The sequence below is a fragment of the Lethenteron reissneri genome, chromosome 30 (genome assembly GCF_015708825.2).
Source record: "Lethenteron reissneri isolate LAM-NWPU_2019-01 chromosome 30, ASM1570882v1, whole genome shotgun sequence".
Taxonomy (NCBI): domain Eukaryota; kingdom Metazoa; phylum Chordata; class Hyperoartia; order Petromyzontiformes; family Petromyzontidae; genus Lethenteron; species Lethenteron reissneri.
This window is the reverse complement of record NC_083808.1, coordinates 10,611,401-10,638,982: the sequence shown is the minus strand read 5'-3', so window position 1 is coordinate 10,638,982 and position 27,582 is coordinate 10,611,401. Positions and strand designations below refer to the sequence as shown.

Here is a 27,582-nt window from a genome sequence, read left to right as displayed (position 1 = left end):
TTCGGTAAAGTCACGTAGAATGGAAATAATAAAATAATAAAAATAAAACATAATCAAATAATTCTCACGACGTTTCGGCCACAACGCAAGCAGCCGTCCTCAGGTGGAGAACAGGTCTGTCGAGGAGACAGAGTCTGAATGACACGCCCCAGGCTTGGAGCGTATATTTAAGCTGGGATGGAGGGGCGAAGAGCGCCTTGACAAAATAATTTGCATATCAAGAGGAATTTAGCATATTTATGGGAAATGCAGATATGCGATTAGTACTACTTGTGAAATGCGTAGGAGGTTTGGCGAGGGGTTTAAAGTCATAATGCCCGTGCATTATGCAGGATTAGCAGCATCAAAGGGAGGGGATTGGGGTAACATTATTAAAGAGAAGGAATGTTAATTAAAAAAATCTGGACTTTGCCAATGCTAGCTATAGGCCATAAATGGGAGTTCAGCACTTCCCAGTTGGTCATTCAAAGAGGAAAAAAAGTTCAATTTCGATGGCCATCGCAGCTGGTAAACCCGCTGAGCTGGCGAATGAGAACCGACGCGCACCTTCGATGGAGACGGTGGTCGTGTGCCTCTGGGCTCCCAGCCGGTTGGAAGCGAGACACACGTAGTTGCCGTCGTCACCCTCCGTCACGTTTGCCAGAATGAGCGTCTTGTTGAAGTTGAGGAGCTTCGCGCGCTCCCACGGCATCTCCGCGCCAGACTTGTACCACTGGATGCGTGGCGTCGGCCTGCGGTTTGGACAAGGTGATGCAGGATGCAAGGAACAAGACCACCGTGAGGGTACTGTAATGTGCTGCCTCACACAGGGTTGTGCGTGACGATCTGTTGTTTTCAATCAGTGGTAAGACATCTGTTTTAATCGTGGATTTGTAACAATGTTTAATTGACCAATGAGCCTTTCAAACCATTGTTTTTCACTACGATGTTTTAATGCCATTTATCGCATCCCCGTAGCTAGCCAAACATATCCGCGAGGTCATCAGGAGATTGCAGAACAGCTCTGGATTCCAGAACTTAACTGCGCGGAGATGTTAGTATTACACATAGGGTGTCAGGGTCGGGATCGACCCCACGACCTCCTGCACACCAGGCGAGTTCGTTAACATCTCGTGAACATCTTGCCACCGCGGTGCATCCGCTATGTACGCTCGTGTGACAGCTGCTGCTTGCTCGTGTGGCGCAGTGCGATGGCATACAGGCCGGCTGCGATGCACTCCAGGCTCAGGACGTCTCCTTTGAGCACCATCTTAGTGCTGGAGGCACCGACGGGAGAGAGGAAGTGTGGCGGGTACAGATCCACGCGGCTCCCTGTGCAGACGCCACGTGACACAATGTATATATATATACAGAGACATACACATGCATACAAGTGTACACACACATGTACACAAGTGTAAATACACGTGTTTGTAAGCATGTGTGTTCTGCGCTTCTGCGGCCGTCTGGAACAAACTCGTGTGGACACATGCACGCACCAATCTATATACGGATGTACACATACCCATATGTGCACACACACATAATTCATATGCACGTGCATATACACATACGCACCAATGTGCGCACACTCGTGGATCAACACATGTAGTTAAAAGCGTGAACGCACATACATGTATGTATATGTAATACTTTGTATATTTGTGAGTATGCATGTGCTTATGCATGCACGTGTCCGTGTCCATATGCTTGTGTGTACACTTACGATGACATGAGCATATCGTTTAACATTTTAAAACAGATGAACGCAACCCACCGAAAGCACATGTACCATTACGGCCACACACGAGTATTCAAGAAGCATTGAATGGAAGCGACTTAGTCGGAGGGAAGGTTTAGAGTGATAAGGTGTGGCCGTCAATAAATTAAATAAACAAAAGCAGAGGAGCAGCAGAGACCAACGCAGCTTAACCAAGTTCAACAACACGAAGAGCAAAGAATGAAATAAAACAGATAGATCCTTCGTGATTCACGTGCACTCCCTATAGTCATGTGTTCACTGGCTTCCATGTGGATGAACGAATGGTAACTAATCATCATTATTCTCATCAGCCATGGTCAATTCACTGCTCGATGAAGGCCTCCCCATGCTGCGACCACCTCTCACGCTCCTGTGATGTGACCAACCATCCAGCAGCTACCCAGAGTTGAACTTGAGTTGTCTAGTAATGTAACATGTCTCTTTTTAAACAATGATTACCATACTCTCTGGTTCTTTCGGTAAAGTCACGTAGATATACAACATGAAGATGGCCGCTTGTGTTGCGACCGAAACGTCGTGTTTTATTTCATTATTTTTTCTACCCACGTGACTTTACCGATAGAACCATAGAGTATGGATTCCTGCAGTCACGAAAGCTAAAATCAAGAATGATTACCATTATTTTATATATTTTTGATGAATTTGGGTATTTAAAGTGATCAAAATTATTGCAATTTACAACAAAAATTGGTTAATGTTGTTGGAATTTTAATGAGATATATTGACATATATCTAATTAATATGAGATATATCCCATTCGCAGCTCCTCCTGAATAGGAGTTTTGAGACTCAGTGAGACTTCCATGAATAAATATAAGCCATCATCACTCGTGCTATACGCATTGCTTTCTGAATTATATCAAAATAAATGACACATTGGGGGGTTTTTCATTTGAAATGTCAGCAAAGCAGTGTTCTATTAGCACAGATAATGATTCTGTCACGAGGCGGCGTTTATGAGACAGAGCTCATTGCTTTGCCATTACAAACTTAGGGCAGATAAACACCGCCGTGGAAACGATTTGAGTCAAAGGAGCGTGGAAACTGAGCCGCTGCATTAGCAGAGACGAATAATTACAATACCTTTAATTTCTAAAGGAAAATAGGTTTTAATATTGCACGATTCACACTCTTAATTTCAACACCGCCGGTTCGCGGCATGCTGGGATATTGTATTTTATATCGACTGCTGAAAACACAGATTTAAATGTGTTTATAATCTGATGCTGGGGGCTATATATAGATACAAAATTACCCAATTACAAAACCCTTGAAAGGTGATTTATTATAAGCAATTGCTGTTTAATTTTAATTGTCTCAATTACACAAATTATAAAGAGCCAATATAATTTAATTAAGTCAAGTCCACGAGAATAATTAAAATCTCCCTCACTTAAAATTGAGCTTGAGTGTGTGTCTGAATAGTTTAAAGAAAATAATTATTTAAAGTAGGTATATATACCGTAATCGGAAAATTTCCCCATGGGCAATGTTCATTTCCATTGGTGATGCTGAGCCAGTGGTGGAAATTCGACATACTGTATGTAATTCAGAGGCAGGGACCAGAGTATCCATGGTATAACCACTGTTGACTTTCTATAATGTGGTACTTCATTGTATTGACACTACAGAGGAGGTTGTCTAAATCATCCAAACGTGAGGTGAGTGCTTTAACCACGGTGCCACTTGGGAAGCTCTGTGCATGTGTACTTTCTTACTATTCTTGTTTATCAAGGGAAGCTTCACTGAGTCTCAAGATTCTATTGCACAAGGGTCCTGCCAAGTTTTTCGCAGTAGGGGTCAATGTTGCCGCGTCTCATTTAAATTGAGTAATTTGCAGGTAATGTTTTGCATTGCAATGTTTGGCCATCGTGTTTTAGCTGCAGGAGGCAAAGAGAGAGCCTGGAGGAAACCCATTCAGAACAAGGGGAGAACATTCTAACTCCACGTCGAAAGGTGGTCCAAGTCAGGAATTGAACCCAGGAACTTCTTGCTATGGGCACGAGTGTTTTTTAACTGTGCCACCCTGTGCCATCCTGGGCCACCCTGTAAAAAGTATTTTCTACGTGTATCTAAATGCACGCGAATAGCTGGCATAACAATAATTACATTATTATGGAAAACTTAATATATATTAATCATGTAGAAATGAAATATGATATTTTAATGGCAAAATGTCATTATTGTTTTCTGAAAATGAAACAATGATGAACATAAATGCACACACAATTCACTTGGACATTATTGCAAAGCGTGATGGAATCACAAATGGGAATACTCATTCGATCAGCCTGGAGTTAACAGAAGCAATGTATAGAATTGTCTGCAATGCCAATCACGAAAACTCTCGTGTTGCAAAACAATGGTACATTTATACAAAACTAGCTCCAAAGTACGATTGCATCTCAGTTACACCAAGTTATATTGCATCTATGTTTCATTTTTTGCCATCTCAATCATCTCAATCTAATTTCATTTCACAAATCTAATGCATTTGGTAATTGAGAACCTTCATGGTGTTATACATTATTCATAGAGCAACTATTGCAGAGTATAGTCAAAGTGTTCTTCCTAATAAATGGAGCAATAAGTAACACTGATCCCTACTGGCAGTCATAAGCAAGCAGTCTAAATTCCATGTTCCTATGGCAGGAACAACTTCTTCCTCTTGTAACTTCCACACAGTGGCACTGATAGCCTATTACTCCTTGTATATTGTAATTACATTGTAATAGTATATGTATATGATGTTGGCAATGTCAAATCTGTTAAAATGTCTACTCAGTACTATTAAGTAATTTTACTTCAATTAACTTGTTCATAAATTCATCTTTTGCAGTTTTAATCAGTTCCACTTTGCTTGTTTTGCGATCCCTACTGCCAAAGGAGCTTAACGTCTGCACAGTGGAATAGAGAAAAGATGACAGATTTACATTTTTAGGAGGAGATTAGCGTTTGTTTACAGATTTAAAAAGTTGAAGAAAATAAAGAATCTGTTCATTACTTTTCATTAAAAAATAAACTCACCACCATTTATGTCAGCATCACTGGCATTAGCAGACTCTGTATCATTACTGGCATCAACTGAAAAAAAAGAAAATGCACACACAAACATGCACGTCCAAAAAATAAAACAAACACAGAGATGAGTTCATGCAGTTATTGCCTTACATGAGCAAAGTAAATCGTGAGACAGAAAAGCAAGCACACAATGGTAACACGACAAAGTGATTTCCTGATAAATTGAGATGGAGGCAGTGCTCATCTCCTGTTCACATCCCTGAGCCAGTGGTGAAAATGCAATATTTCTATGGCGGGGGTGAGTAGAGCCATCGAACAAGTAGAGCCATCCGCACAAACGGGGACTGGTTTTTATTAATCCAAAGGGATAATGGGCCAAGCCAACCCCCTGCCAGCATATGAACTCAGCAGCCTTCCGGTCGCGAGCCAACTGGCCTGATTCCAGGAGCTTGTTAGTAAATAATCCTTCCAAGGATGAAAATTTGTCAATAATTAACGTCTTTGCCAGCCCTGACAAGCTATGTAATTAGCCAACCAAAATTATGTCAGGTCAAGGGGTAATGTTTCTCAATGACCATATGGCGAAGGGGGTGGTCCAAAATTGTATTGGTAGCTGTGAAATCAATTGTTGAAATTCAATATCTCCCTGGTAGGAGCAAGTCTCTTCATACAAAAAAATCACTGGTTACTTCCCACGAAGTGGTCCTCATTTTATTCACCTCTGAAAAAAAATGCATGGCTCAGTTGACCTTTTGCTAGCATTTGAACTTTCAACATTCTGATTGTTGAGTGCTCTCAGCACACGACCAACGGGTTGCAGCACATAGCCATTTGCATTCGTCACATGCAAGACTGGGTTATAATTTGAGGCTTTCAATATCTCAGTGCAAGCTGGCATTTGCGACTGATTTAATATTCACTCAAGCTATGGGAGAAAAGAAAGTCACTAATTGTAGGCGGACAAACATAATAGTGATTGTGAATGCATCTGAGCATGCTAGCAATGTGCAATCGCTCTACAAGTCTGTAATGAGTGTGCAATGCTTTGTGGAATTAATTCTGCTTGACGAGCATGCTATTATATTTCAGTTTTAGTTTCCTTGTTTTCTGGTTGCCTAGTTGTTAAGCGCGAATGCCGCTAGGTTATAGGCCCTTCGGTACAGATTTGACAACAATCTCCTTGATGATTTGCCGTTGGAAAAAAAATATCCAAAAGAAAGGGCCGCTTGGCAATTTGAGTGGACTTTTAAGATCCCATAATGTGGCTCTGGGGCATAGTCCATTGCGTGTCGCAGTTGTGGCCATTTTTGGCAAATAAATATTCCACAAGTAGGACTATCCTGAAATAATCAAGATGACTCAAAGAGGAATGGACATTCGAGGTTGGACAATCAAGAGGTCATAGTCTTGGTTCTTTTGGTAAAGTCACGTAAATAGAACAAAAAAATAGAAAATAAAAGCAAAAAGCCCACAACGCTTCGATCGCAACACAAGCTGTCTTTATCAGGCACGTTTCTCTCCCCCTGATGAAGACTGCTTGTGTTGCGATCGAAACGTCGTGGGTTTTTTGCTATTATTTTAGATTTTTTGTTTTCTATTTACGTGACTTTACCGAAAGAACCAAAAATATGAATTCCTGCAGTCACGAAAGTTTTAAGTCTAGATCAAGAGGTCGTCACGGTTACCGCTGCTGATGCCACCCCACCTCGCTGTTTCCGTGTTCCTTCTGCCAGGTTACACAGCCCTTGCACAATGGACATTTGACATCCAAGATTTGCTCTTGCAGTCCAATCGTCACCATTTGTTCACAGGTTTTCCTTTGACTATCGCCCTTTCAACACCCACTCCAACGCATGCCTTGGTAACCTGCTCTCCTCCATCCAGCAGGCATGGACCAAACCACAGCGATCTCATCTTTACACTTTACATCGCCAAATGCTCTCCTATCGTTTTCTATTCTCGAACCTCAGAGTTGCTCACCCTATTCAGTTAAACGTGTTTTAGCATCATCTGCATGAATCTATATTAAAAGGTCAGATCATTCTGTTCTCGCTTCCTCGCATTGGACATTTCCATTTATTACCGTGACAGACTAAAGGGTGTTTGGTGTTTATATGGAGATACAGAACGGAAATTGATTTGTTTAATATATTACAGCCGTTATTACGTGTAATTAACCAAGAGGGACTACTTAGGCTGCTCCTGCCACTGTGAGGAATGCACACAATGGCTAAAGAGGAAATAAAAAACAATCGTAAGTCTGAGTTTATCTTAATAACGTAGCAGCAGCTCAACAGGGGACCTCGAGCCAGAAACCTCGGCTCTGAGCACGCTCGGCGTACTAATGCCATTGACCCAGCAGCCACTGTGTTCTGTTCTGGCACGAAATAAACACCAGCGTAAGAGGAATGTTATGTACCCATTGCATAATGTGTTCGATGTCTATAAACAGCAACGGTTCTGAATATTCGCTTTCAGCCACTTTTAAAGCATGTCCGTTTCAAGAGGTTACGGTTATGAATGTAAGCATTCTTCTTGAAGCGTTAAGTAATTCGGTCACTATCTGCTGGCCTGATTCGTACCATACACACATGTGTACGGCTGGGGGATATGCCGATTTTGGCAGAGCGAGGTGTCGTACTGAGGCTGGAAATCTGGGACTTGGGAGTTGAGATTTTCAAATGCTACGTTGATGGCATTGTTTAGGATTGAGGCTGCTTGTACCAGCTGTCAGGAGGAGGTCAGCACCTCGAGGTCGTAGAGACTGTCTGCGTTTAGGGGGTAATGCGCATAACGCAGGGGGTTGTGAGAAGGGGGTCAATAGATGTATTGCATTATAAGGGTGGGCTATTTAAGGACTACATTAGCCACTTTGTGAGTGTAGTGAGGTCAACTTTAGTATTAAGAGAAGAGTGCATTTTGTTTAGTTGTACTGCGTTGCTCAAGAGAGCTGAACTTGGATACAGGTGCGTGTAGAAGAGGCTAGGCGTGTTATGGCAGGCTAGGGTGAGAAAGATATACGTTTATCTAGAACGTGGATAGAAAGTGTTGCAGATGTAATCGGGAAGAGGAGGTTGTGATGGGTGCGACACGTGTGCAGGATGGAGTGGGTCAGGTTACCGAAACGGGCAATGGAGCGGTACCCAGAGGTTGGCGACCACGGAAATGATCTAAATCCAGATGGAGGTGGCGATGAGAAATTGAATTGGGTGTTGACTGAGTCACAAAGGGGAACACATAGAAGTAGTTGTTGGGATAAAGGGCGGAGTTTGAAGAATGGGAGCCAACTCTGTAATGGCCGCATGACCTGGCAGAAGGAAGAAAAAATTCCATGGTGCATGTGGTGGCATCCATGGCATTGGCTGAGACCTCTTGATACAAAAATCCGCATGGTACAAGTGCTGGGGCATCGAGTACATTCCGTTTTTCTTTGCAGGAGGCTTGTGGAGACTCCCAATCGACTGCATGCGAAGGCACCGATTGACTAACTCACTCACTCGAGCGGCACGCTGAGCGAGGGTCGAGTGACTGGCACGTACCTGGCTGCACCGTCAGCTTGATGGGCTGCTTCTGCTGGATGGTCTGCGTGTACACGAAGCGAGCATAGCAGATGTAGTCATCGCGTGTGTCTGATGTGCGCACGTTGGAGAAGTAGAGGTCCCCGTTGAGGCCCTGGGACACGCGCTCGTCCTGAGCTAGCCTCTGCAAGACTGCAGATGGAGACACCGACAAACATGCACGTACGTGTGACACATTAGGAATGAACCACTCTTTTAATTATTTCCTTGTGCAGCAAGGGAGTAAAGTGTGGTTCTGTGAAAGTCCTGATGTGCTGTGTAGTACACCAGCATGCGATAACGGAGTTGGGCCTGTAAGGGGCTGGCAGGGTTATTGATTAACTGCACTTGTACACCAGTCACGTGGTTAATGGCGACTCAGTTTAAGAATTGCTGCGTGTGACACACATGCTGTTGCATCTTATGGATTAACCACAATAAATGTGTTTGCCCTCAATTTGGATCACCTGCCCACGTCCTTCATTTCGAGTGTGCAAGATAAGCTCAACAATAACAACAACTGCCAGTCGCCAATAAGTGGTGGTGACGTCACCATGGCACTTTAAGGCCACGTGAAATTTCAAACGCCCACTGGCAGGTCATGGGACAGACCCAGGTGCCATGGCTTCACTGACTGAGATGATTGATTGATGCACCACCTGTGCCCCCTACTGTGCTTGCTGTGTTTTAGCTGCCCGGCGCTCTGCTCATTGTTGTGAGCATCGCTTTTCTGCCCTTCGTTTTTCCTGGAGGGGGTCTGCCTCCAACTGCCCAGTAGCGCTCTTCACGAGCCTCCTCCACAGAGGCCGATCTTGAAAACCGCTGGTACCAGTCATTGGCAAGTCTACTCAGCTCCATAACCTCTCGTACCGCATCATTCAATATCTTCTTTAGCCTGTGTCACGCCCGTTTAGCCCCCTCTATCCAGCCAAACAAAAGCTGTTTGGGCATGCGGTGGCTGGGCATGTGAGCTACATGCCTCAGCCATGTATGCTCAGACAGTCAGACACAAACGTTCAGACATTCAGACACAAACAACGACAACAGCCACCATTAACCACAAAGTGACAGTGACGTAACCACAGTTTTTGTACCAGGCTAGGTGCACGGAGGTCATGTGAAGTGTGGAAGGCTCGCTAACAAGAGGTCACGGGACATGACCCAGGTGTTATGCTCTGACTGCCTGGCATGACTGGCATATACACCACCTGTGTTCAATTCCTGTTTAACCTGTTGTTAAACGATTCACTTTGAAACTTGATTTGAAGCTTTCGTTACTGCAGTAATTACTCTTTGGTTCTTTCGATAAAGTCACGTAGAAAGAAAATAAATTAAATAATAGAATACGACGTTTCGATTGCAACACAAGCAACCGTCATCAGGTAGAACTATCTTCTTGGTTCTTTCGGTAAAGTCACGTAGAAGGGAAGTAATAAAATAATAAAAATTAAACATAATAAAAGTAATAAAATAATAAAAATAAAACATAATAAAATAAAATTGTATTTTATTATGTTTTATTTTTATTATTTTATTACTTCCCTTCTACGTGACTTTACCGAAAGAACCAAGAAGATGAATCCCTGCAGTCACGAAAGCTTTAAAATAATTTTATTATGTTTTATTTTTATTACTCTATTACTTCCCTTCGACGTGACTTTACCGAAAGAACCAAGAAGATGAATCCCTGAAGTCACGAAAGCTTTAAAATAATTTTATTATGTTTTATTTTTATTATTTTATTACTTCCCTTCTACGTGACTTTACCAAAAGAACCAAGAAGATGAATCCCTGCAGTCACGAAAGCTTTAAATCAGGTAGAACTACTTTTCTTTGACAAAAAACACATTTTATATACAGTCAATGCAAGCCACACATTAACGTTGCCACTTTTAATTAAATTCGGGCTACATCGAAAGGGGGAGGGGTCTCTGAGGGCCACGTCGAGAGCGTCAGCGTCGGGCTCACCGTGGTCCATCCAGAAGATGACGGGCGGTGGGATTCCAGGTGGGGGGTTGCAGGGCAGCACAGCTGACGAGCCCTCCTTGACCTGCACCGGGTCGATCACCTCCTTTGGCCACAGCGGAGACCCTGGGTTAACACAAGAGCACATGAATGAGCGACTGGCATTCCGTGAAGATACGGTTGCTGCGGTCTTTTTTGTTTTAATAAGGGCTGGGTAATTTTTTGATCGCATGTATGCATTCAGTGAGAGTATGCCCGTGCTCATATGAGCATTGTTCAGGTGTCTTCTGTCAGGAAATTTAGCCAGCGTGGCACATTCCACATTCCCATGGTGGTGGACAGTCTACTTGTGGCATTATCACTGTTGACCATCCACAATTTAGTACTCGTTTACCAACCGCGGAGGGACGATGACCTGGGTTGACCACCTCCAACTGACAGTTGAACTCATGTAACTTCATAATTACGATTTAAGTGCTTCTCTTATGATTAAGGAACTGCAGTAAAACACTTGCTCGTCATTGAAAGTTAAAATCCCAGTTTGGAGGTCAACATAGCCCGTCATCAGCATCACGATTGAATTAGCTAATTGAGTAGCACTATTTGGGACGTGACCAGTGCTTTTAATATGGAAATACTGGGCCCCACCATAGGAGTGTGGAATTTCCACACCTGGCTCAGGGGCACAAACGTAAATAACCACTGCCCCTTGATTTGTTGAGCAGTGAGTTGCTTTGACTGTGATTTTAAACCACGTTTAATAGGCTTCAAACAAAAAAACTACATTCACAAAGAGACAACGATCATTAATTTGACTACAAAGTTAGCACCTTTCATGAAGGGTTTATTGTGCCCTTCATTTGTTCTGCAAGTGAACAAGACAACCGCCTTAGCAGTCCTTCTAGTAGTTTTTCGAAATTAAAAGCCCTCTCCTTTTTATACAAACCCAATGAATGTTTGCTATTTTTATATCTTCATGACACCATAACGTGATTCAAAGAGATCGCATAGCTTGGCATTAATCCGTATTTTTAATTCAGTCGGCGGCACAACCTGACTAAAATTCATCTTCAATTGCTGCGAGCTGAGAGAGGAAAGTTTCAAAAGGAAACGTTTGAACATTTGGGCAAAATACGTTTGGGGACCCAAAAGGGCTGTGATTTGGCCAAGCACTGCCGTAAGCTGGATTGCAATCGCCAACAGCTTCCCTTGGTTCAGCTGTGAACATTTGCACCCTTCCCATGAAGCCTATCCTACCGGCGCGAAAGGCATTGCACAACGCGCGTCTCTCGTTGCACCCGTTCGAACAATGGGACCGCTGAGAAAAATCACAGGGCAGGTGTTGGCTCGTTGGCCACTCCGGTGGTGATGCTATCACGCCGTAGGGGTCAGCGCCCCCTTCGTAAAGGCGAGGCCACGTTGACAGCTGGCGCTACACGACAAAGCGGGGGGTGGGGGGGGGCTGCCGTAATTGGCACAATGCATTAACGCACACCGTGTGGCAAAAGCAAAGGGGTGGAATAAGGAGCGACGCCAGTGAAAAAAACAAGTCAAGTCGGAATTGGAACACCAGAGGGCAGTGATTTCCACAGCAGCTTGGTTTTACAGGTACCTTCTCTTAAACGTTGCAGAAGCAAGTTGATGCCTTACGTGAGAAGAATGCAAAATATAAAGACAAAAAGAACAAAGAGAAAGGAAAAACATAAGCAGAGACGCATGAAGTGAAAATCAAGACGAAATCATATGCGCACATAAACAATGCAGGCCTTAGTTCCGTGGTGAAAAATAAAATGAAAAAAAATAATGCTCGTTTGAATGAATTACAACAATGACTAATCCAGGCAGGTGGTAGTGTTTGGAGAGAGCTGAACTCACAATCGGAAGGCTGCGAGCACCAATGCCAATCAGAGGTCAACTCGGCCAATCATTTCAACAGGGACAATAAAATGTACACCACTTTGTTGCAAGTCAGCATTGGTTAAACAATGAAAATGCAGAGGCCCTCTCTGTATAAATGTGTGTTTGAGCAGGGACACAGTTTAGTCTGTAATTAGAATCCACCTATTTGAGCACCAACGTATGGGTCTTAAGATTTATCCACAACGCAGAGATGATGCCACCAGATAACATGGCATCTCTAGACAATGATTGCCAAGTTGTAAGCCTTTTGTCGAGCAAGACCAAAGCAACTCGGTTCAATCCCATTACAGCTGACTGGCTCTTGTGAACATTCCAATACTTTTGAAATCATATCCAGCCAAGTTATTTGATCTCCCTGCTCAAACCAGCATTTGGACAGTGCTCCTTTCCATTGGTGGCCCTGAGCCAATTGTGGCAATTTCACGATATCATGGTGGAGCAATATATTCAGAGAATACTCACTGCTAACTTTCCACTAAGTGGTACTTACATTAGTCATATACAAGGCTGAGTCATCTCCCGACTGGGTTGAACTCGCAACCTTTGAACTCGCAACCTTACATTTGTGAGCCATGCGTTCAAACCATGGCGCCAACCAGTTAGGGCGCCACGGTGGCAAGATGTTAACTACCTCGCTTGGTATACAGGAGGTCGCAGGTTCGATCCCGACCATGACGCCTGTATATAAGGACTTTGCGTGTTTTCCTCGTGGTCGTGTAGATTTTTCTCTAGTTCGTCCGGGTTTTCCCCTCCACATTTAGAAACATGCGTTTGGAGTATTTGGCATCTATACATTTCCACGTGATGAAAAGCCACTTCATTGAGATATCATTTGTGGCCAGGTCGGTTCTGAAAAAAGAGCTATATAGCTCAGTGGCCTTACCTGATAAAAAAAAACTATGTTTAGTTTATAGTTTTACGTGGAAATATGAAGAATGACATTGGACCATTCTTGGACAACGTTGACACCGGGAAGACAAAGAGATCATACATACGTAATTGAGAAGTAAATAAATGCTGTACTTTTTGATAAGCAGAATGAAGAGTATTATTTATTTTGATATGGAGAGCAGGGAGTGTGTGTAGAGCTGGGTGTGCTAGTGCGTGCCTGTGATGCAGTGCTGTGGATGTTGGTGCTGGTGGATCATATAAATGCGTGAAACTCTCCAAGGTGCTTGACTGTCAGGTGGCAAAGAGATGACAGTCCGACAAGTGAGTTTTTTTTTTAAACCCACTTTAGAATATTATAATTGTGTATGCGTGGGTTTTCTCTGGGTACTCATTTCATTGCACACAAAGAAAAACGATCCTTAACATATATTTGGCCAAACATCCCAATACGGAACCCTCCCGACTCACTCATTCATTCCTGGGAAAGTTAATTAAATTAGTGTTTGCACACTGCCTGTCCCCATCGTCTAGAAGTCCCTTTCCCCAGCTTTCCGTGCTTGTTGACTCTGTGCCTGTTCAAGCCGATACTCAATATCTTACTCTTTACCTCTGCCTATCACCGACTGACTTCCCCTTTTCCCTCTGCAATATAAATATGCCAACTGTCCCTATGTAGTATCTTGGTAACATGTAGACGCGATATACATTCTAATTGTAATGGTCTGGCCCACTAAACCTGAGTTTGAATTCCAGCCTTGGATAATATCGACCGCCAACAGCGGTGGATGATATCTGAACCGTTGCTGAGAAGCCCTCTGAACGCCAAACCTCCAACAACGACACTGACCAGCATGGCAATGCATGGTCAAACAACTCCCAGAACCAAGAGATGTGGGGAGGCCTTCATCCAGCAGTGGACAAAGGGCTGCAAATAATTATGATAATTACTATCGCAAACATAAATGTTCTGGGTCAGTCATGTGCTAACCAATTGAGCCACATTGGTATCTCCGATTACCGTACTCAGTAAGTGCCTCTTTATGGACACCAGTGTGTCATCTACCACCATGAAACACAAACTTCTGCTATTGCAATCTCGCAAGGATTTATGTTATGGATAAGTGCCCGCATGGTTAGAAACAATATGCCCCGGTGCGTTTTTTTTTTTGCCAGTGTTATGTTTTTATCACTTACTGGGAATCTGTATTTTACTCTATTTCAACATATATTGCTGGTGAGTTCATAACAATATAGATGAGATATGTATGCACTTGGTTAATCCATGAATAAAAAATGTGCACGTGTAAGGTTTCCATGGCAAATATAAATGCATTTAACTATAAATTGTCATGCAAAATGCCATACTTTGGTTAATGTGTTTTTATCATTACATATATCATGGTTTGGTCATTTTTTTAAATGCTTTCCAGCATAAAAAACTATTTAGGCAACCACTTATTCATGTTTAGTCTGGCCATGTTTAGCTGATAAAGTGATTCTCATGGGTGTACAATTAAGTTGACATTTTCAGTTAAGGGACCATAACGCTGCTTCGTGATAAATTACCACTTGTCTTTTGGCTCGAGAAATAAGGATCCAATCAAGAATGTTACGATCGTTAACCAACAGATGCGTTTACGGTCTTGTTTGTATATTAGCCAGAGCGGGGCCTTTCTGTGCTCCGTTCCATAAAATGTGACCAGGTGTCGACTTGGTCGTTTTAAGGCAGCGCTGACGAACGTGTTTGCGTACATAGAAGTAGCCGCGACTGCTATTGTGAGTAGTTTAATAGCACGAGAGCTATTATTGTAAAAAATAATAATAATCAGACAACAGGTCTTCTTCACATATCCATCTCTCATTGTAAAATATATATATATTTTCATACAATATATATTACATGTGTATAATGTATATTTATATGGTATATATATTTTTTATGTATCTTTGTTTACACAACTCATCAGCCGCACACTCTTCTGAGAGTGCATAATTTCAGCGGCGTTGTTTCAAGACAAGCAAAACCGTGAAGCCGTTTCGAACAAACAGCGTCTCTTCAGCATAATTCCGCTTGCACGACTCAATCCTCATGAATTACCACTCTTATAGGCTACGAGTATTAGTCACTTTGTAGCAGCAGTGCCGCTGGTGTGAGTAAGCGAAATGTCGCGGAGGCTGTAGCTACTGCTGCTGTGCGTGCGTGTGTGTCCACGTGTGTACACGTGCGCGTGTGTGCACGTGCGTGTGTGTGCGCGCGTGCGTAGTGGGGAGTTGGTAGTGCAGCGGTTAGCGCGCTGCGCTATAAACCTGGCGACCCGGGTTCGATTCCCGCTCACGGCCAACACCAGTGACGATTATCTGAACCGGTCCTGGGCCTCCCCTAGGTCGACTCAGCCTTAAATGAGTACCTGGTGCGGTGTGTAAACATCGCCACTGGGGAGACAAAGGCGGTCGGGCGTGGTGCTGGCCACCCACCCCCTCGTGTATATAGGTGCTCGCTAACAGCACTTGCCCCTACAGTCTGTTAAGGCTATACGGGGGATCTTTGTGTGTGCGCGTGCGTGTGTGCACGTGCGTGTGTGCGCGCGTGTGCGTGCGCGCGTGTGTGTGCACGTGCGTGTGTGCGCGTGTGTGTGCACGTGCGCGTGTGTGCGTGCGTGTGTGTGCGTGCGCGTGTGCGCGTGCGCTGCCCCCGTACTCGAGAGCTGCACGGTGATGCGGTCGGACAGCGCCGTGCCGCCGCTGTTGCTCGCTCGGCACTGGTACTCCCCCTCGTAGCGCTCGGCCCGGCCGCCCCCAACCACGTCCACGACGAGCGTCCCCGAGTCGGCGCGCATCTGCACGCGTTCGTCGGCCTCCGGGTGGAAATCGACGCCGTCCTTCGTCCAGTGGAAGCTGCGGGGAGACATCGTCGAATGCACATCGTGAAGAAAGGTCTCGGGGAGCAGAGCACTGAGCAGAGCACTGAGCTCAGCAGTGCTGAAGCCCCGAGTATGGTTCTGGCTTTCTAACCTGTCAGTGATGAAACTAGGTGCTGGAGTGTACTGAGTTGATGGTCTCAGCAGAGTCAACAACAACAACAACCGCCATTCGCCACTAAGTGGCGGTGACGTCACCACGACACTTTGTGCCAGGCCATGTGCACCTTGAGGCCACGTGAAGTGTCGAACACAGGTCACGGGGCAGACCCAGGTGCCACGGGTCGACTGACTGAGATGACCGAGATGACTGGCTGATGCTCCACCTGTGACCCCTACTGTGCCAACTTGCTGTGCTTTAGCCACCCGGCAACAATGCACACACACACACTCAGGCGTTTGTTTGGATTATTCCAGTGTCCGGGAATAAACAATACAATCTGAAGTAGCCGGGTAGATTCGGTCAGGGTGCTGAACTGGCACCGCTGAGATCCAGTGCTTCAAATGCAGGCATCCAGCTGCTTGCGATAAGCTGGGGGTTTCATTGTAGTGAGCTAATGGTCTCAGCATGATCACGAATACATAAGCACACACACATTATTTTTCTGCATTACTTTGCCTACATAGCAGCTGTAAGAAGTAAAATAATAATAATATCGGTTTAATTTCCACAAATGACTATTTCTCTGCAGCAAGGCATGTGGCACAGTGCACCCCCATGGATAAGCAGATCACTTGAAGAGATCTTAGAAGTAGTTCTATTAAATTATCTTCCATGGGCCATTCCCTAACACACACACAAGACATATACACTGGCCTGCAAGAATTCTGAATGGAAGTTTAATTCGATGACGCGAATCCCTATTTCTAATTTGCCTTTGCAGACCGCTTCATCCAAATTTGGGGCATGCCGTATAGATGCTCTGCAAAAATGTTCACCGCATGCAAATGTACAAACATTGTTTATACATAAGAACTTAAATGAATCAAATTCAATGAGAACATAGATGTAATGTATTTTTGTGTGGTTATTTTTGGCCTTCCCTGAGATAGTGATATAAACTCCACATTATCATTGTGGGGGGCAATTTATGTACCAATTTATACTGGACACAAAGCAGCAATAAAAATGGGCTGAGTTAACCCCTGGCTGGGATTTGAACTCACAACAATACAATTTAAAGTCAAACGTTTTAATCGTAGCGCCTTCCATGTGGATAGTGTTTAACCAAAGAAGATGATTTCACATTCTAATAATGGCAATTTTATTTCCCTCAGCAATAAAAATAATTATTACGCATTAAAAATACAACTTATTTTTCCCAGGCACACTCAAAATATTTTTGTTTGATAAACAAAATGTTAAACATATTTTTTTAAACAATGCACAACAGTTGTTTACTGTTAAATTTAGTCTGGTGTCTGAAATGCGGAAGGCAAAAAGCTGAGCAGAGCAGTTATTGGTGGCATTGTGATACCGTGACAAGCCGTATAGAGTGAGCTGCTGATTTTCATCCTCTAATAGAGCTCCGTCCACTGCTGGTAATGATCTTCACCACATCGTGAGCCTTTCTCTTGGTTGTCTTCTGCTAAGTGCGGCCAACAAATCCAGGGCAACTAACGTCACCCTCAGAATGATTGCGAGTGACGTAAAGCAGATGGGCTTTTCTGAAATTGCGTGATATTTTATCGAAACAATTCTATCCATTTGCGGTGCTAATAATACATCGGTGAGTGGGTGAGATTATTTTAGCAGGTGAGAACTCATTGCCATGCATTAATTGGCATTTTAAATATAAAGGGGTAACTTTGGCTAAACGGTGGCATTATTCAAAAGCATTATTCGAGTGTGTGCTAGTGTTGGCAGCTACAATTAGAAGAACACCATTACATACATTGCCACTTTCTGGTTTCTTTCTGCGGGCTCGACAGACAGTGAAAAATGTATGGGTAAAAGTGTTGCAAAGCAATGCTTGACGGTCTTTATAATGATGATTGCTGCTACTGCAGCTGCTCAAAATGATGTTGATGAGGAAAATAATAACGATGCTGCTGGGTTTATGGAAGATTTCACAATAACATATCTCAAAAAGTCGGAAAAGCCCACTCGTGGGAGAAAAAATTACTGGGCTCACAATGACACCACCAAAAAACACAGCAGCTTAAAATCTGCCGAGACTCTCAGCCTTATTACACCTCTCAGACGAAATAAAATCTGGCCAGTAGCAGATGGGCAGTATAGATTAAGCGTGATACGGTAATTAAATAACGTGTCAAGGCTATTGCGTTTCATATAATCCAATAGACGTGCAAAAAAAAAACTTAATACGCACAGTGGCCTTTACTCTGGCAGGAGAGGAGTGCGGTTGGCAATCGCATCGACACGGTGGCAGGCATTAATGACAGTGCTGATGTAAGCGGGCTGATGGGACAATGCTTTTACAGCGGCGCATTACGCGAGTGTGATTACATTGGGCTCTCCGCTCGCTCGGCACCAAAAGCTTTTTAGACGCCACGTTCCCAGTGGGACAAACGCCACCCCCCCCCCGACACACACACCCATCACCAAACGCGACCGCAATTGATGAGCAGGCGTGTGTCACTTTAAAAGAGCTGTGGGCAGCATAAGATTTCCGCGTGGATATGTGACATCGCATATCGGTGGTATTGTTTTACCACGGGTCCCTCTTAAGCAACAACACCTTGATTTATGTGGGTGGCTGCGATGTGAAGAGATACTGGTGGATGCTTCCTCCCTCGTACGTGGCTGTGGAGTGGAATTTTTGGACGCGTGTTTTTGTATTCTGTCCGTCAGTTGCATAAATCAAGGTCACTGTTGCAAAGGAGACTAAAGCTGGGACGATTTATCGGTTAAGTCGATAAATTTATTTTTAAAATTAATGCTTTTTTTGCGTGTGTTTGATTATCTTCTTGGTTCTTTCGGTAAAGTCACGTAGAATGGAAATAATAAAATAATAAAAATTAAACTTAATAAAATAATATATCATTTATCGAAAGAACCCCGAAGACGAATCCCTGCAGTCACGAATACTTTAAATCGAAAAATGTGTTTGATTACTCGGGCCCATTTAAAGACGGCAGCCTCCTCCACGCCGTGCCGCATGAAGGTGGGAACCCCCGGACGAGCCACGCCCAGCGTGACGCGGCTGATAATGCGGATTACATCACCAAGGTTAGCTCGTGACCTCCCGTCCAGCAGCACATTTGACAACCGAGGTGACTGTTTTTCAAATATTTTCGTGCTATCTGATTGGTTGAGTAATCAAACTGATATTAATAATTGATTACTTTAATATTTGGATATCCCAGCTCTAAACGAGACTTTCTGTGCCAGTGGACTTTCATGCAATAAAATAAAGAGCAATGAACTGAACTGGGTTGAAAAAATGTTTCCTTGAGGATTTTTATTTATTTTTTAATGTAAATCCAAACACTCTCGATGGATCCTATGTTTTGTTGCAAGACTGTTGCCAGATCGAAATGGAACCTCGCAAGAACACGGTTGAGTGATTTTCTCCATCCACTGCATTTCAAGAGAGACTGTCATCGACTGTGCTCCCTTACATGTCCCTGCTTTGATAGTCGCAACACTGTGCTGCCATTATTTTACGCGATTTTATTTTTTTAGGATATGTGACACTACCACCATTTTCCTTGACGTTCTGCGAACGAAGATTGTTTGAGAGGCCTTTCATTTTTAAGCTTGCTTAATTTTATTTTATTAAGACAACATTTTTGCGTCGTTCACGTTATACGTACAAATCCCTAAATGTTTCATTTTTAACGTGAAACATTGTGCAAACGGAAATGAATCGTGGTTTATGTGCCATTGAGGTGTTTTAAATGCTTCCGATTTTGGAAAGTTATTAGATTTATGAGAACAAGGCAATGCAAGTGAAATCCCGTCAAGGCACAGGTTGTCCTTAGAAGCTTAAACATTCTTACTCGATGACTCAGAGGCACTTTCCAAGATAAAAAAAGTCGTTATCATATGATTATAAACTATTAACTTGCAAGCACAGTAGCTCTAGGTCGGACTTGTCTTATCCTAATCTCACCCATATCCAGAACGTGGACGACCAGAATGAACACCTCATCTGAGACCCAAAAATGACACCGCTTGGCTTTGACATTCCTCTAAGATACCGGTGGTGGAACCATCAACGGCATCATACGCAAGAATAGAATAGAAACAGTTGAGACGGTTGAATTTAAATCTCAGTTGGTGGTCTACTTAGCCCATCATCCTTTTGGGGTTGATACAATATTTGCCAATTTTTGGTAGCTAATCAACGGTTTCCTATCAAGCCACGAATGTCTGAATTGTAAATGTGGAATCTCCGCCACTGGATATTCTATCCATTTACTCATTTTAGCCAGGAGACAGGTTTATTTTTTAATGTAATTCATAAAAGTCAATCGGCAACCAAATCCAAAAATCGAGTATTCTCCAGGTCAACTCAGCCTGAACTGAGTAACTCGTGCAGAGTGGTCATGAACCTGAGAAATGGGAAGACAAAGACTGTCAAGCAAACAATGGTGCTGGCCACATCTCCTCTTTACATGCCACCAAGGGTCAAGAGGTCATCATAGTCAATGCTGTTGATTCCCCCACATCTCGCCATCACGTCCTTTCATCAGCAAGATCCCATATTTGTTGTAAAGTTGATACTCTACCACAAAGGTTGCTTGCCGACCCCTGAGCATCCAAAGCCTGCTTCAGTATCCTGCCCTAACTGCACACAATGCCCCACCCATTGCAACCTCCCGTTCCTCAGTACACATTGCCGTTTTCTATTCCAACCTTCCAAATTGCTTGCCCTATCCTTCCTCCATTAACTTTCTCACAGTTTGCACATGTACCACCATTCATAGCCAAAAGCTTATTTAGTAGTTGCTTTGTAAGAGGCCACCTTTCTGACCCGTGCATTAACAGACATTACTCCTGCCTCAAACAACAATCTTTCAAATGCTACGGTTGACATCTCGACATTTAAAAAGCGTTTTATGAAATCCATCAAAAAACCCACCCTGCTAATGCAATGCTTCTTGGTCTTCTTCTCACAACCTCCTGTATTATGCTCAGCCACCACGATAACCCTAAGAGAGTTATGCTAACAGCACTTGCTCTGACACTCTCGACATTGCACCTTGGCTCTGGGTTTGTGTCAGTATGTCTTTGTGTGCTTATGTGTGTGTGTGCGTGCGTGTGTGGGAATGAACCCAGCAACCCGAGTTCGTTTCCTGCTCACTGCCAACACCAGTGAAGATCATCACCAGTGAAAATCATCTGAACTGGTCCTGGGCCACCCCTAAGTCGACTCAGCGGCAAATGAGTACCGGGTGCGGTGTGTAAACATCGCCACGAGGAAGACAAAGGCGGCCAGGCGTGGTGCCGGCCACCCACCTCCGAGTGTGCCGTGCCGGCCTTCATAGGCGCTCGATAAAATCACTTGCCCCAACAGTCTTTTTGAAGCTATACGGGGGATTCATTGTCATTGTGCGCGTGCGTGTTACCTTGGTGGTGGATTGCCCTTAGCTTCACACTGAATCTCAATGTTGTCTCGGGGGTCCACAATGTAGTTCTTTGGTGACTGAGCCGTGATGGTTGGAGGTTGTTTGACTGCAGGTGGCAACAAAGGTAACGCTGTTATTTGAGCAGCAGCAGCAGCAGCGCCGCTTAAACAATGAGCGCACACACGTGTACACGAATACAAATACTACGCGCGTTGTAGGCAACCTGTACACGGACTCTGTCCCCCTGCTCAAACAAGCCCTCGGTTAGCAGTGGAAATTCCACGTTTGTATGTCTGTCCATGGTGGGACAGCCACTGTTGACTTCCTATGAAGTTCTTATTGCACTGGCCCTATCCACTCCTGATGCACGCCCCTGACCACAGCGTCACACATCTCGTTCTATCGGCCCCACGTTGGGTGATGATTAGACAAAGCCACTTAACACACTCCTCTGCCGTGACTCGGCGCAGTAGCTGCAGGGAGCTAAGGGAGGCGTGCGGACGGTGGCGTGCGGAGAGACGCGGGTGAGCGCGTGTTGTCACCTTGGCAGAGGCGCGAGATTGATGCCAGGGGAGCCTCAGGGCCGGTTTTCACCATTGGGAATTGGACACCGTTAATGGGTGCGGAGTAATGAGCCTGCAGGCTTCCCTACGGCCCCACACAGCCCAAGCCAGCCCATGGCGCATGGCACGGAGGTGATGTCAACAATGAGATGGGGACTTTTAACAAATTGGATGAGTGATGGGTGTCATCAATCAAATTTCATGCATCTTGTGTGTGTCCTCATACAACGCATGCACAAGTGCTGTATATCAGTATATTTGTTGGGATTTTCTGATCAAGCATCAACAAATCTTAGAAGCATTTTTTATGCTCAACGTTGCAATGATTTACATTTGAAGGCCATAAAATCACTCCCCTTTATTTGTATCTATATTTAATGAACAGCTTTCGTCTTGACTGGATTATAAATGTAATTATTTTTGAGTCGTGAGTGAGTAATGTTAACATCTGTCTAGTTCTCACTTATAATTCTTTATTTTTTTAATACGGTAAGTTGACAATCTGACTGTAAATTCTATTTTCAATGGCTTACAATTTGCTGAGTCTAACACTCACCAAGATCCCCTTTTTGAAATGTAAAATTTCCTCAAAGGTAGTTTTTTTTCTACTAATGTCTAATATACAAATAATGCGTACATGCACGAACGTATTATGTGTGCAGGAAAGCATGCCTCTATTTCCAATCTGCACTCACATTCAGCTACATTCAGTAATAATAATAACAACAGGATTTATTTTTTTGAAGATATTTACCTGCAAAATATGTTCATTTTAAGCATGCAAGCAGGAAAATAATGTCACGTTTTATCATCAAAGAAAAACAAATCTTACTAAGTACGACCGTTTGAGTATGGAGTCCTGTACTGTATATGCAACACACACATTGAGTTTCACACACATTGAGTTTCACACATATTGTTACATATTGTCAGTCCATAATTCGTGTGGGGTTGATAAATTGAGTTAAACTTTTTTGGAAGTCAACTGTGCTTGTTGTATGGACATACTTATATTGGCCATAGGAAAATATGGAATTTCCACCACTGATCCAGGACTCCTGATGGAGATGAGCCACTACCCCTTTGTTTTAAACTACTAGGGGGACACTGATATTGACTTCAATCCCCATTGACATATTATATTATCGTTTAAATGTGCTATTCTTTAAAGGTGAGGCTTTATAAGATTCTGAAAATAGCATCAACCTAATGTTCGCATGTACTGACATCAAGATAGTTTACAATGTGTCTGCATAGTAATTATTTTGTTCTTGGCAACGATGTTTGTCTTTGGTGCATATTGAACCCCTGTGGGCTCCTTCTGGGGGTTGTCGAATTCCCTCGCCCCGTGCATTTCCCGCTACTCCATTCCCTCCCTTGTTTGCTACACTCATAACCAACGACCTGTGATGTGGCCTGTCGAGTCAATGACCCTTCTTTCTTACAAAGCTTTGAGATTAGTTTGCATAAAAGTGGTTTTAATTGTAAAAACCTTTCCTTGCTACTCATGTTATCAACCCCACTGAAGATAGACTCATACTTATGATATATACAGATGTTCCGCGTGCTGTATATATGAACGTGACTAACGGTTCATGCTCACAAAACACGACACAGCAATGCAACGGCACAAGTGGGATCCCGTGACTATGACGGGGGGACATGATGCATTATTGTGAACAAGTGCTCAACAGCGATATGGCGTTAATCATATACGTTGTAGCGTAGCTTCTGTTATAATAAAGTATGTTTGGAAATGAAAGACTGTTACAGGAATAAAGTGCAATCTTATTATTTCTGATGATTTCCGGAAGCTACGATGCTGCGGCATTGGTAAGGATTTGCACGTGTTTTCACGCAGTATAATTTAGCAATATATTTATATTAATTTACCTACTGCTTAGCATGTTATTATTATTATTAAGTTGATGCAGATTTGTGTTGATGTAAAATATATTAGTTATGGCTTGCAAAAGAGATGCGTAACATATTGGGTTATTTCATCGTTACATAACATTTATCTATATATTTCTGTACGTTGATCATTGTTTTCGTGTAATCATGAACGTATTTAAATAAGCTTAGTTATTAGTTGACTGAAACAGTGTTCGGAAACTGAAACAAAAATATAACTTTCTTATTGAAAATAATTATTTTGCTTGACATATTTCCTCGGGTTCAATTTCAAAGAATCACTTCATTGGCCGTGTGTTTGTTTCAAAGGTGTTTTAAATGTATACGTGTCAACAAAATTTAGTGCGAGCAATGCTGTGCAAGAGAGTGCGTGCGAAAAAAAGGATGTTTGCCTGGCATTGCATGTGATTGATTATCACGACAAATTCGCCTACCATAGAAATTGGGCTCGCCGAGCGTGCGGTAAATTTTCATTTTTTAACCGTCAAAAATATACACGGAATAAATGAACGAAATAAAGCCAAGGGGCAAAAACTCAATCACGGTGCAGATTTCTTCCTGCACAACGCGTAATCTATTTAAGCCGGCAAATGGATTGCGTCATGTGCACATTTTATATTAAGGTATTTTATTACGAGAAAAAAACAAACTAATGCCTGGGTGGATTATGAATCGGGGTAAAGACTGCACGGCATGAACTGAGACAATGCCCCCCCCCCCCCTGCACGCCTCTCCATCATCTCGGCCGAGCGTCCTGTCAAATGCCCGCCTCGAATTAGGCACGGATTTCAACTCCATTAAGCAGCTCAACGGCTCGAGACAAAGATCATGAACGGGAGCAGGAGGGTCTCTCAGAGGTGAGAAATAAAAAAACAGCAAAAATCGCTGGTGCTTATCGGTTTAAGACAAGGCCCCGGAATTTTAAGTCTTCATACGATCCTCATCGTTGTCTTTACCACCGCCGCCGCCGCCACCATCACAATCGTCGTAGAGTGCTCGCTGATTTGTGACGTGGCAGACTACAAGCTGTTTATGAACAATATTCGAGCGGGCTATCGATTCAGGACTTACTGTGGCATGCAGCTTTCTTATGGAAATGGGTTGAATGTCAATTGTTCACGTGAAGATTTTGGTGGAAAACACTCATCTTTGCATCTGAGACAATATTAATTGGGTCAAAGAACACTTCATAAAAGCACTCTTAAAAAGCAATAATTAATTTATATGCTCAATGGCTGAGAGGTGAGGAGTTTGAATGCTTGAACGTTATTGCTGTGTACAGTTGTACGTAAATTCCTGGAACAATCAGGAAATGACATTGTCTAAATAACTCAAAGCAGAACCCTCTTGAAAAGAGCCTGATTAATAATTGAGACCGTTCCTGGATGATAGACATCACTATAGTATCTGTTAATTAACACATGTGTATAACCTTCACGGAGTCTCAGGCGGCAATGCCCAAAGTTAAAGTATTGAATAACATTCAGAATTGATAATATATTGAGGACGTACATTTAATTATATGATTCCGTTAGTTTAATGGACTACCCTCTTTTTTAAACTGACGTTTGAAAAACTACAAATATTAACAGTTACTAAACGACATGCAGAACCATTGCGTGGATATTGATCAAAGCTTTATGAGTGGATAAATCCATGAACAACTCAATTGTTTTGGAAGCAAAAGCACGTTTAAATCATATGTAACAATATTTACAACAAATTAAAAACAGTGCAAATGCATTTGGATTATGTTAAAAGTGTATATATTACATTTTTATCGTGCCAAACTGATTCTAAAGTTGTTCAAGGAGGCATGGATGGTTCACACAGCACAACACCAAACAACAAACTTACACTCTTCAAGCAATTTGTCTTATCCCGGAAGGAATGTTTCGTAAAAAGAGGAGAGAAATATGATTAGTGCGAGAGAGAAAGGGATAGAGAGAACATTGTGCATGTCACATGAATAAAACACACTTGTGAATAATGCATTTAATTAAATGTAGGCTTCATACATTAACGTCCAAGCAGAGAGAAGAGAAAAGGGTCATATTAACACTGTAATAATTCCGCTAAATTACCCGACATTTTAAGAACATAAGTGTCTATTTTTTTTATCCAAATGATTTGTTGATGCTGCGTAGGCAGTTGGTGCACAAGCACAGATAAGACAAAAAATACTTAACACATTCGTTAATAACACTGTGGCCTTAAAAGGAAACATAATAGTCGACGTTTCAGTCAATGTCCCTTTTTTATAGCACACACATGAAGAAGCCAGAGAGATGAAATGGATAACAAAAGTTTGAGACTGCACTTTACACCATGGCACCTGATGAGATTTTAATTATTTTAAAGGGTCTTCTGATGTTTTCAATAAAAGTTGACTTTTATCCAGGTAGCCAATGGTTCAAATAATTCCTTGCATTCAATTTGATACAACTGCAAGACTGAGATTACTCTGTCAGTGTTCTTCATGTGTTATAATGGGAACATAAAAAAAAGAAATAGCCAGGAGCACACGCTTATTATTCAGTACTTTGGAGACGAGGGTTGGCATCCCACAGATAATTTGGAACTCCCAGACAGACCTACTGGCCTGTGGAGTTGGTAAGGAAATCACAGTTCAGCAAGTGAACTGGATCCATATGTTCAGATATTTGAGTTATTATCCCTCATATGCAATGGGTTTTCTCTGAATTATCAGTTTCCTCCCAAATGCCCAACACTCATGAAGAAATTTGGCCAGGATCGTCCTGAAAAAAAAGTCTTGTTGACTCAGTGATATTCTCCTAAACATCACAAATTTAGGCTTTCCTGGACAAACACAGTTAAGTTTAGTTGTGTTATTGTAATTCATATTTGTAAATACTACATGGTGTTCAATAGATCATTAAACATATTGCCCTGCCAGGTAAGTGAGCATAAGACTGGAGACAGAAGTGAAGGTGGACCACCAGCGTGAAAGTGAAACAGAAAATCAAAGGCAGAAATCTCCTTGGCAGCCACTTTCACAGACCACTAATCAAACCGATGTTATGGGAGGGTACTTACAGTCAAGGGGAATATTGAGAGCTGACAGCTGCCACATAAGCAGCTGTGCTACCATTACTTCAAACAGAGTCGTCCTCCGATGGGAAGCCATCTTCTCAGCTACCACTTGTTCTTGAATAAATAAATGTAAAACATAAAGCGACGAGCACTGCACTCCCACAAATCAGTTGCGGCGCCGCTTCTCTTGCTGCTGCTGCTGTGTAGATTTCTCCACGACAGGCAGCAGACTCACACGCGGTGCGCGTGTGAGTCGGGTGAACTGCAGGGCAGGAATAAAACAAGAGATTGGGAGGAGAGTGAGAGAGAGAGAGAGACAGGGGGTGGAGTGGGGTAGGGGGAAGAGAGAGTGAGGAAACATCATATTAGGGGCAGCAGACAGTGGGGACAATAGCAGCACCCGCGCATACGTCATCAGCGACGCAAAATTAATAACGTTCAGCCCATATCTCGCTCGCACGCTCGCTCGTGCGCGTGCC

At 43.0% G+C, this 27,582-nt stretch overlaps 1 protein-coding gene across 1 annotated transcript in view; it reads right to left on the bottom strand.

Annotated features, from left to right (window-relative positions):
• Positions 1-27,582, bottom strand: part of LOC133349523 (neuronal cell adhesion molecule-like) — a 146,443-nt gene that overhangs the window by 87,499 nt on the left and 31,362 nt on the right. Inside the window, 9 exon segments of the mRNA XM_061563057.1 lie at positions 547-731; positions 1,200-1,311; positions 4,790-4,846; positions 8,323-8,493; positions 10,309-10,431; positions 15,815-16,011; positions 21,573-21,678; positions 25,907-25,924; positions 27,107-27,365. Coding sequence (XP_061419041.1) covers positions 547-731; positions 1,200-1,311; positions 4,790-4,846; positions 8,323-8,493; positions 10,309-10,431; positions 15,815-16,011; positions 21,573-21,678; positions 25,907-25,924; positions 27,107-27,197 — 1,060 coding nt within the window. The 5' untranslated portion in view covers positions 27,198-27,365.